General features: G+C 42.2%; 1 protein-coding gene across 5 annotated transcripts in view; it reads right to left on the bottom strand.

The window, feature by feature from the left end:
• Nucleotides 1-452: 452 nt before the first annotated feature.
• Nucleotides 453-11,521, bottom strand: part of SIGLEC5 (sialic acid binding Ig like lectin 5) — a 28,374-nt gene continuing 17,305 nt past the window's right edge. For 2 of the 5 annotated variants that reach the window (XM_023182453.3, XM_023182455.3), the window contains 2 exons: nucleotides 10,562-10,643; nucleotides 457-964 (listed from right to left, as the gene is read on the bottom strand). In XM_023182453.3, the coding sequence (XP_023038221.2) occupies nucleotides 773-964; nucleotides 10,562-10,643 (274 nt within the window). In that variant the 3' untranslated portion in view covers nucleotides 457-772. Of the gene's footprint in view, nucleotides 965-6,078; nucleotides 6,214-10,561; nucleotides 10,644-11,521 lie in introns of those variants that run through there. The other 3 variants (XR_002724552.2, XM_023182452.2, XM_023182457.3) reach the window with 3 other exon arrangements.

Here is an 11,521-nt window from a genome sequence, read left to right as displayed (position 1 = left end):
ATAAATAGATAGCAGGGAGGTCATGAAGGACTTTAAGTGACAGGGGAGGTGCTTGTGATGTATTGTCTAAGGGCAGGGGGTCATGAATGGGTTTGGGCAGGAAAGAGTTAGACTCAACTCTTTGGCTGTTGGAAGGATTCCTGTGGGTCTCATAAATGAAGAACTGGAGCTGATGGAATATGATGCAAGGATTGCAGGTAAACGTGGGCAAAGATATGACCCTGGCAAGGATGTAAGATCCCACATCATGAACCAAGTGCCAGGCTGAGGGGCTGGTCTCTCCTAGGGAGTCTTTGAAGAGTTCTGGGAAGGGGAGTGACACCAACATATTGCTGCCCTGTTTTTTTGTACCTGGTCATCCCCAGACTTGAGAGAATTTGCCAACAGGACCGTCCTATTCAAGGAAGAGAGCCCAGCAAGCACTGAGCACATGCCCTGTGCCAGGAGCTGTGTTGGTTGATTTCCATGTGTTGCTTTCTTTAATGGTCACAACAACCTTTGAGGTAACACGCATGATCTCTGATTTACAGAATGGGAAACTGAGGCACAGAGGGATGCAGTGAATTGCTTGATGACAGTGCCAGGGCCTAGGTTTGAGCCCACCTCTCCAATTCCATCACTTATCTTCTTTCTGCTCTGCCTGGAGCACTTACACATCAGTTAATGTTAGTCACAAGGGCTCTTCATGCTTTTCAGCAAGTGGTCCCTGACTTGTCCTTCCCCCCAGACAGGCTGTGGTTCCTACGGCCAGGACTGAGCTCTGGGCCAGTCCTCACTTGCTTGTCTTGACCTCTGAGTACTCCGTGGTGCTTGGGGCCTCCTGGTCCTTAGTCTCCCTCGACTTCATCTCAGAAAAGCTGAGGGAGGCATAATGGAGCTCTTGTTGTTCTCCCAAGGGAGGGGTATCCCCAGCAGGAGATGCTTGGTCTCCGGGGCTGTCTGACCAGGGCTTCTTCCTGGAATCCTGAGTAAAGGGGAAGGAAAGGTATCACAGTAGGAATAAAGAGGCAGCATAGAATAATGAGTTCTTATATTTATATGTTGCCTTGGGATTTATTTTGAACCTAAATTGGACCGTCTCATGCCAGAAGCAGGGCTTAGTCACCTGGACACAATTTCCAATTCTCCACCTCCTCCCAGTTCCCCAAGGTGGTTAATCCCAGATGTCTGTCTGATACAACCACCTCCTTGTGACCAGCTCCCCATGGGACTACATGTAGGGACTACGTTGTAGCCCATGGGGCTACAACCTTCTTGACTTACCTCCTGACTCCTGTGTCCCTCATAGGCTGCACAGATATACTGCGGCAGCCACATCTCAGTCACAGTGTGGCTCCACCGAACTCCTGCCTGCTAGCTCTAAACCCCCAGTTAGAACTCCCTGTGGGAAGCCTGCTTGGGTTATGCCCTGGACTCTAATTAAGGCTTTGGCTCATGGGTCCTTCTCTCTCTCTCTCTGTCTTGCTCCCTACCCACTGGATGAGTACTTGTGTCCTGGTCAGTTCCTTCCTTTCCATTCGCCCTTCAAGGCTAGGCTTGCTGTGCTGTCTTCTGTCTGGGACCTGTGAGTAATAAACTGCTTCTGTTATTTCATGTGTTTTGTTGTGCTGTCTCCTCTGTGCCCCACCCACCGGACAGACCTGAACCTGACTTCTTTTCTGGTCAGGGCTCTCCTAGAGAATAGCTGTCTTGGTAGGAATAAACTGGACACAGGTCATATGAGAGCTGCAAGGACATCTGCCAGGATAAACAAGTTTGCTATGAGAGGGACTGCTGGTCACAGGCCGGGCACTTAGGCAGTAGGCAGTGTGCCAGGATAAAGGAGTATTCTGTGAAAGTTACACTGTGAACATATGGCCAAATCCCTGGGGGTTCCCATTCAAGGCAGGGCTAGAGTTTATGGCCAATCCCCAGAAAGAGGCCTCAACACCAAAATAAGAGGAAAATACAATAAATGGTTTGCACGGGGAAGCTGGGCTGATGTGACATTTATCAATTCATCCTTTTATAATCCACTCCTCCTAGCAGTCCATAGGCTGCTTAGGTCAGGGTCTATGTCTGATTTCTCACACGGTACGTGCCCAGGACCTGGCACAGGGCAGACAGGGCTGGGTTCAAATCCCGGCCCCACCTGTCCATATACATTTCCTGTGAACTCAACTATTCACTCATTCTTTCAAAATTTTGTAATACTATGATTGATTAGACCATATTGAGGACTTACTAATCACACTGAATCATCACAAAAAACCCACAATAGTATAAAAGATATCCTAATTATCCCCACCTTACACACAGGGAAACTGAGGTGGAGAGAGGTTAAGTAACTTGCCCAGGGTTGTTCATCTAATACATGGTGAGGCCAGCATTCGAATCCAGCCTTTTATTTTCACTTAGTTCCACTTTTTCAATATTTAATTTAATTAAGTAAAAGGTAAAATAGGAGTAAGAAATTTGTATATGTCAGTAACCACAATAAATGCCAGTAAACTCAACAAGAGATGTCAAATTGGATTTTTAAAAACCTGGTTATATACTGTTTACAAAAATCACTGCTAGAGCATAAATACATAAAATGTTGGGAGGATGGGAGAAAATGAAAAAGTATCAGGCATCTGACTAATCAATAAGAAACTAGAGTAGCTATATTAAGATCCATATGCCAGTTCATTCCAGCCTGCATGAAACAGTGAGACCCTGACTCAAAAAAAAAAAAAATCCAGTCAAACAGACTTTAAAGCAAAAATCATCATTATGAGCCAGGCACGGTGGCTCATGTCTATAATCCCAGCATTTTGGGAGGATGAGGTGAAAGTAGATCACTTGAGCCCAGGAGTTCAAGACCAGCCTGGTCAACATAATGAAACCCTGTCTCCACTAAAAATACAAAAATTACCTGGGCGTGGTGGTGGGCACCTGTAATCCCAGCTACTCGGGAGGCTGAAGCAGGAGAATTGTTTGAACCCAGGAGGTGGAAGTTGCAGTGAACCAAGATCATGCCACTGCACTGCAGCCTGGGTAACAGAGTGAGACTCTGTCTAAAAAAAAAGAAGAAATAAAAAAAAGAAAACAAAAAGCACCACTATGAAGAGAAAGAAGAGAAAGAATTACTATATTTGATAAAATGTTCAGTTCACTGAGAAGATATAATGCTTTTCTAAAATATATGCTTTTAATTTAAAGTACCTCAAATATAAGAAACACAATTGATAGAACTACAGTAAGAAATTGACAAATACATTATCATAATGTCAGATTTCAACACACCTCTCTCAAGTATTGACAGGTTGGGAAGATCTGTCTACGTCTAAAGATTTGGGTTTGAACATTACAATTAACACACTGGCCTGTTAGTTTAAGAAATAAAAAATATACATTGTTGCCCAGGCTGGAGTGCAGTGGCATGTGCGATCTTGGCTCACTGCAACCTCTGCCTCCTGGGTTCAAGCAATCCTCCTGCCTCAGCCTCCTGAGTAGCTGGGACTACAGGTGCCTGCCACCACCCATCATGCCCGGGTAATTTTTATATTTTTAGTAGAGACAGGGTTTCACCATATTGGCCAGGCTGGTCTTGAACTCCTGACCTTGTGATCCACCCACCTCGGCCTCCCAAAGTGCTGGGATTACAGGCATGAACCACTGTGCCCGGCTAAAAATATACATTATTCTTAAGCACACGGGAAACATTTACAAAAATTTGTTGTATACAGGCCACAGATCAAGTCTCAACAAATTTTAAAAATAAATATCATAAAACCATGTATTCTGACCAAAAAGCATCTACTTAGAATTTAATTATGAAAGATGTTTAAAATCTTCATAGCTTTGGAATTTTTAATCCCAAATAATTTAAGATTCAAAGAGGAAATCACAATGTTGTTTTAACAATATCCACAACTGAATGATATTCAAATAATATATATCAAAATTTGTGGAAGGGAATAAAAATGAAATTCTGAGAGAAATTTATCCCTAACTACGTTTTATAGAGAATGAAAATATATACACTAAGAAGGTAAGTATCCAGCTTAAAAATTTATCAAAGATCATCAGAACAAACCAAAACAAGTAGAAGGAAGGTGCTGAGAAAATGAGAGTAAAAATCAATAAAATAGAAAACAAAGATACAGTGAGAAAATTCTACAATCCCAAAAGTTGGTTCCATGAAACTGATAATAAAATAGGGAAAGCAATTAACAAGATTTAGCTGGAAAAAAAAGAAAGAAGTCACAAACAACCAATGTCAGGAATATTTCCAAAAGGGTAGGTAATCTCGACAAAAACAAATAACATAAAGACAAGAGAATGCCACCTATATCCTTTTGTCAAAAAAGAATATGTAAAACTTAGGTGAAATTAACATGTCTCTAGAATAAAGCTCGCTGAAAAATACATAAAATGATTAAATTGGGAAAATTGCACATAGTGACACCACCAGGCCCAGGTAGTTTGATAAGTGACATCTATCAATCATTGAGGAAACAAGTCATTTCAGTTTTATACACAATCTTCCAGACAATAGAAAAAGAGAGACTAGTCCCCAGTTTCTCGATCTTATCTTGATGCCCAAACAAAAGAAACAGGAGGAAAAAGGAAAATGACAAGTGTATTTGACCCATGCATATAGATGCAAAAGTGCTGAGCAAAAGATGATGAAACTGAACCTACTGGAGTATTTTAAAAAATGCTATGTACAACATGCTTTTCTCCCAGGAATGCAGGAGTAGTTTCATATTAGAAAAATCTAGGCCGGGCGCGGTGGCTCAAGCCTGTAATCCCAGCTCTTTGGGAGGCCGAGATGGGCGGATCACGAGGTCAGGAGATCAAGACCATCCTGGCTAACACGGTGAAACCCCGTCTCTACTAAAAAATACAAAAAACTAGCCGGGCGAGGTGGTGGGCGCCTGTAGTCCCAGCTACTGGGGAGGCTGAGGCAGGAGAATGGCGTAAACCCGGGAGGCAGAGCTTGCAGTGAGCTGAGATCCGGCCACTGCACTCCAGCCCTGGCGACAGAGCAAGACTCCGTCTCAACAAAAAAAAAAAAAGAAAAATCTTTGTCATTCCCCATGGTAAGAGATTAAGTAGGAAAAAATCCTATCAGTAGATGCGTTCAAAAAATACAACAGATGATAGAAAGGAGCTTCCTTAACCTGATGAAAGTTCACAAAACCAAGTGGCAGGACACTGGGTGCATTTCCTTCAAAATCAGCAGTAGCAAAAGATGCCCATGGTCGCTATGTCTACTCAACTTTGACTGTAATCTCACCCAGCATATTGAAACAAGAAAAGGGAAAGAAGTGCTTAGGACAAAAGGAAGAAATAAGATGTTATTACTTTGCAGATGATATAATCATCTAATTTGAAATCCCAAAAGATTCTAAATAATACCCAAGACCAATGTGTGATTTTTTTCTTATTGGAGAGATGGAGGTCTCACTATGTTATTCCCCGGCCTTGAACTCCTGGCCTCAAGAGATCCTCCTGCCTCAGCCTCCCAAAGTTCTGGGATTACAGGCATGAGCTACCAAACCTGGCCTAATTTGTGATTTTTTTTAATTGAAAAAAATTTATTTTAAATACTTCAATTTCTATAACAAGTTATTTGAACTAATAAGGGAGCTTAGCAAGTTGGAAGGAAATGAAATCAATTAAAAATGTAATTGAGTTTTACTTGCTGCATTTACTGAGAGAATTAAGACAATTCTCTAAATCCAGAGAGCTGACACCCCAGAAGAGGTGGGTGTCACTATGAAGAGATGCACAGTTAGAGTGAAGCCCCTCGAGGAACCCAGGCAAGAGATTCAACCCCATCAATGCGGGAAAGAAAAAGGAGAAGTTCGGTGTTGCCAAATGGTGAGGAAATGAAAAGTAACTGGCTACTATTCAAACCCTCTGTAGTCATGAACTGCCACAGTCTGAGGTGTTACATGGACTTCCGTTGCCAGAGGTTTGCGTGTCCTCACTTCCTCATCAAAGTGATTATTCAGGGCAGTGGGACAGTTGTCGAAATCTGACATCCCTTAGAAGAAAAACACATCTGCAGAGTATACATGAGGACAGGCATTTCTTGCTCAGTACCTGAAGCCCAAAAGGATGAGTTGATTCTTGAAGAAAATAGCATTACACTTGCATCAAACCCAGCTGCTTTGATTCAGCAAGTCATGACAGCTAAAAATAGGAATATCACTAATTTTTCAGATGATATCTATATTTCTGAAAAAGAAGAGATCAGCAGGCTTATAAATAAGATCTAAGAATTCTCCAGCTACCAAAGCAAAAAGATTCTAAAGGACACATGCAAGACCAACTTGTGATTTTTTTTAATTACAAAAAAATCAACCCCTCTTATATTTTTAAAATACTTTCATTCTACATTGTGATAAGGAATCAGAAAATGCACTTTTAAAAAGATAGCATTTACAATAACAACAAAAACTGGTATTTAGGAAGAAAAATAACGAAAGATGTGTAAGACCTGTGTGAAGAAACTCTACATTACCTTTTAAAAACACTTAAAAAGATTTAAAGGAATAGAGAGAGAAACACCTACTCTCATGGATAAGAAGGCATGAATTTCTAAACAAGTAAAATTTTTCCAGATTGAGCTATAGATTCAATGCATTTTTTGGAATTTGACAACCTGATTTTTTTTTTTTTTTTTTTTTTTTTAAGACGGAGACTCACTCTGTCACCCAGGCTGGAGTGCAGCGGCGCGATCTCTACTCACTGCAAGCTCCGCCTCCCGGGTTCACGCCATTCTCCTGCCTCAGCCTCCTGAGTAGCTGGGACTACAGGCACCGGCCACCATGCCCAGCTAATTATTTTTTGTATCTTTAGTAGAGACGGGGTTTCACCGTGTTAACCAGGATGGTTTCCATCTCCTGACCTCGTGATCCACCTGCCTCGGCCTCCCAAAGTGCTGGGATTACAGGCATGAGCCACCGTGCCCGGCCTTGACAACCTGATTCTAATATTTAAGTGAAAAAAAAAAAAGGACCAAGAATGGTCAAGATACTATTGAAAGAGATTAAGGAAGGGGTTTTGATGTACTCGATATCAGGACTTATTTTTGAATTTATAGACAGTGATGACTCAGGGACAGTAAAATTGACTATTGGAATAAAACAGATGCCACAGAAAAAGACTCACAAAATATAGAATTTTAATACATGGCAGAATTGGCATGTAGCTCAATGGAGAAGGGAGAAGGACTATTCAGAAATGAAGGAGAAACACATCTGGATCAACACTATACACCACACACAAAAGTCAACCCCAGATAGAGTGAGCACTTAAATGTCAAAAAAAAAGCATACTCTCTGTGTCCATCAGTTCAATTTTTTTTTATTCTTAGACCCCACAAATATGTGAGAACATGCCATGTTTGTCTTTGTGTGCCTGGCTTATTTCACTTAACATAATGATCTCCAGTTCCATCCATGTTGTTGCAAATGACTGGATCTCATTCTTTTTTATGGCTGAATAGTACTCCATTGTGTATATGCACCACATTTTCTTTATCCGTTCATCTATTGATGGACACTTAGGTGACTTCTGGATTGTTTGCAACTCAGTGGATCAATGCTTGAGGGGATGGGTACCCCATTCTTCATGATGTGTTTATTTCACACTGCATGCCTGTATTCAAACAGTTCATGTGCCCCATAAATATATACACCTAACATGTATCCACAAAATTTAAAATAAAAAAATTAAAAAGAAAAGCATAAAACTTTTAGTAGAAACTATATTTGAATATCTTTCTAATCTTAGGATGGGTGAATTTTTTTTTTAATGAGATCCAAAAGGTACTCAATAGAAAAGAGAGGATTTGTGAATGTGATTATATTACAACTAGGAACTTATGTTCATTGAAGATCACTTTAAGAAGTAAAGACGAGCTACACATTGGGAGAATATATTTACATTTACGACACATATAATGAGAAAAATAGTGTAAAGATGTATAAAACCCTCCAACAAATTCAATAAGAAAAAGTCAAACACCCAATAGGAAAATGGGATCCAGATGTGGCCAGGCATTTTACAGAGGATGAAAACACAGAGAGATTTTTCATCTTCATTGGTTACCAAGGAAATGCAAATCAATACTATAGTAAGATAGTAAAATAACCTCCAAAATTGAGAAAACTGAGAAAAGCAAGTGCTGGAGAGATGACAGAACAACAAGATTTCCTAGGCATAGATGACAGTATAAATGGATGTAATTGCTTTGGAAAGCCATTTTTCATGACCTTGTAAAGATGCCCATTCACATGCCCAGCGATGCGGCAACTCAATCTTTAAAGAAAAGCTCTTGCATGTTAATACTATGAGACAGGGATAAGAATGTTCAGAATGGCTCAAATGGAAAAACTCAAATGTGCATCAATATGAGCTTAGGTGATAGATACAATCATAAAATATAATATTATAGCGGTCACACCTATAATCCCAGCACTTTGGGAAGTCAAGGCGGGTGGATCAAGACCAGCCTGGCCAACATGGTGAAGCCCCATTGCTACTAAAAATACAAAAATGAGCCTTGCGTGGTGGTACATGCCTGTAATCCCAGCTACTCAGGAGGCTGAGGCAGAAGAGTTGCTTGAACCCGGGAGGCGGAGGTTGCAATGAGCCGAGATCGCACCACTGCACTCCAGCCTGGGCAATGGAGTCAGACCCTGTCTCAAAAAATACAGATATTATAACTGGGAAAAATGAATACAACTGCAACGTCATACAACATGGATGAATCATAATACAATGTTGAGTCTACAAAGCAAGTCCGAGAAGTGTGCATGGAACACGATACCCTCTGTAGATTCATAAACAATTAAAACTAAGTAGTGGTATATGTTAAGTCTACATATATGTGACAACAGTAGGAAGACAAGATTCACAACAGTGGTTACTGGGAATGGATCACGGAGCAACACAGGTGGATATAAGTTATCACCAATGTGTTAGGTCTTAGGTTGGATGGTGGGTTCGCAGTTATTTATCATATTATGAACAAAAGTGAAAAAGTAAAAGTAATTGATGCTTGTTCCAGTGATTATAGCTTGGTCATGAACTAAGCATTTTGGATAATTCCATTTGGGACAACACTAGATCAATTTTATAAAAGAGGAGAGGAGACATGCTGGACAGAAACAGTGTGAGAAAAAACTGCAGGGGCTAAAGAAGCCCCAGCCCCTGTCCTTCAAGAATTCCACAGATATCGGCCAGGCGCGGTAGTTCACACCTGTAATCCCAGCACTTTGGGAGGCCGAGGCAGGCAGATCACCTGACGTCAGGAGTTCGAGACCAGCCTGGCCAACACGGTGAAACCCCATTTCTACTAAAAATACAAAAATTAGCCAGGTGTGGTGGCACATGCCTGTAATCCCAGCTACTTGGGAGGCTGAGGCAGGAGAATTGCTTGAGCCTGGGAGGCGGAGGTTGCAGTGAGCCAAGATCGCGCCACGGCACTCCAGCCTGGGTGACAGAGCAAGACTCCATCTCCAAAAAATAAAAATAAAACAGAATTCCACAGATATGATGAGGGGGTGGAGACAGGTAAAGGCAGTGGTGATGTGTGATGGGGACAGGGATGCATATAGTGCTGTAAACACAGAACAGAAGGGGTAGATGTCAAAGGGAGGGGAAATGACTAGAGTAACAGATACTGAGATTAGAGCTGGAAGGATTAGATGAGGTAGTCTGGTGGAAATGGGGAAGGAAGGATGGAAGAAACTGTACTTGCAAGGGCTCTGAGTTGTAGGACAGCAGGTCTGTATGGAGACGGAAGGCCAGCATGGCCAGGCCACAGGGCAGGATCAGAGGTCAGGAAACAGGCTGAAGTGGCCACCTGGTGTGGGGCAAGGAACACGGGCCTGATTCTCTAAGCGACGGGAACAAACAACAACTCCAGGCTGCCTGGGAAGTAATAGTTTTGGGGCGATGGTTCTGGCAGCCTGAAGTTTGGGATGAGAGATGGAGGCAGGGAGGAGGTGAGGCAGTCTCTGTGGTCAGTAGAGGTGGGGAGGGAAGATGAGCAGAGGACAAGTGAGTTTTACTTTTAGAAAGAAAGTTGGTGGCCGAGTGCGGTGGCTCACGCCTGTAATCTCAGCACTCTAGGAGGCTGAGGCAGGCAGATCACCTGAGGTCAGGAGTTCAAGACCTGCCTGACTAACATGGCACAACCCCATCTCTACTAAAAATACAAAAATTAGGCGGGCGTTGTGGTGTGCATCTGTAATCCCAGCTACTTGGGAGGCTGAGGCAGGAGAATCGCTTGAACCTGGGAGGGGGAGGTTGCAGTGAGCCAAAGATTGCACCATTGCACTTCAGTCTGGGTAACAAGAGTGAAACTCCATCTCAAAAACAAACAAACAAACAGACAAACAAAGAGGGTTGAATGGGACATAATGATTTCCTGGATCTGGGATATGAAGGGGGAGAACGGGAGAGAAGAGAACTCCCAGGAGACGAGGGAGGAGTGGGTTTGGTGGAATGCTGAGGAGCTCAGCCTGGACTTTCCGAGTGGACATGCACAAGAGAAGATTCCCAAGCCACTCACCCAGGAGATGGTACCCATAATGGGGTCTTCATCATCCATTTGTTCTGGACTCCCAGCTGCTTGCTTCCTGCGAACTTTCACTCTAAGGAAAGAAACCAGTACAGTGCAGCTGGGACCACCCAGGTACAGGTTCGCAGGCTGCCCCATCCCGTGTTAAGATGGTGAAAATGACAGTGAAGTCATCCAGGCCCTGGAACTGAACTCGGAGACCTTCCTGACGTGGGGATGAGGGCTCCATCCTCCTGGATAACCAGGGATTTGGTCAGGGTGCCATGGACTGAATTTCCATCATATAGACACCCTCTTACACACAAAACCATGGCAGGAATTGTCATAGCAGTGTTATGCATCATAGCCAAGAAGCAGAGGCAACCCAAATGCCCATCAATGGCTGAGCAGACAAATCAAATGTGTTTCATTTATACAATGGAATATTATTTGGAAACAAAATGGAATAAAGTATCGATGCATGCTACAACATGGATGAACCTTGAAAACATTATGCTGAGTGAAAGAAGTCAGCCACAAAGGACCACATATCGCATGATTCCATTCACACGAAGTACAGCTGCAGCTTCAGGACAGACAAATCCACAGAGACAGAGAATAGGTTAGGGCTGGGGGAAAGAAGCGGGAGTGATAGCTAAGGGATGCAAGGTTTCTTTAGGTCTTCGTTTTCCACTTTAGGCTAATGAAACAGTTCTATAATTGATTTTGGTGACGGATGCACAACTCTGTCAATATACTTAAAGCCATTGACTCGTACACTTTCAGTGGATGAATTGTACAAAGTGTGTATCTCAATAAAGCTATTAGAAGAAAGAAAGAAAGAAAGAGAGAGAAAGAAAGAAAGGGATAGAGAGAGAGAAAGAAAGAAAGAAAGAAAGAAAGAAAGAAAGAAAGAAAGAAAGAAAGAAAGAAAGAAAGAAAGAGAAAGAAAGAAAGAAAGGGAGAGAGAGA

Source organism: Piliocolobus tephrosceles, chromosome 21 (genome assembly GCF_002776525.5).
Source record: "Piliocolobus tephrosceles isolate RC106 chromosome 21, ASM277652v3, whole genome shotgun sequence".
NCBI lineage: Eukaryota > Metazoa > Chordata > Mammalia > Primates > Cercopithecidae > Piliocolobus > Piliocolobus tephrosceles.
The sequence above is the reverse complement of the archived record's forward strand: the minus strand, read 5'-3'. Positions and strand labels throughout refer to the sequence as shown.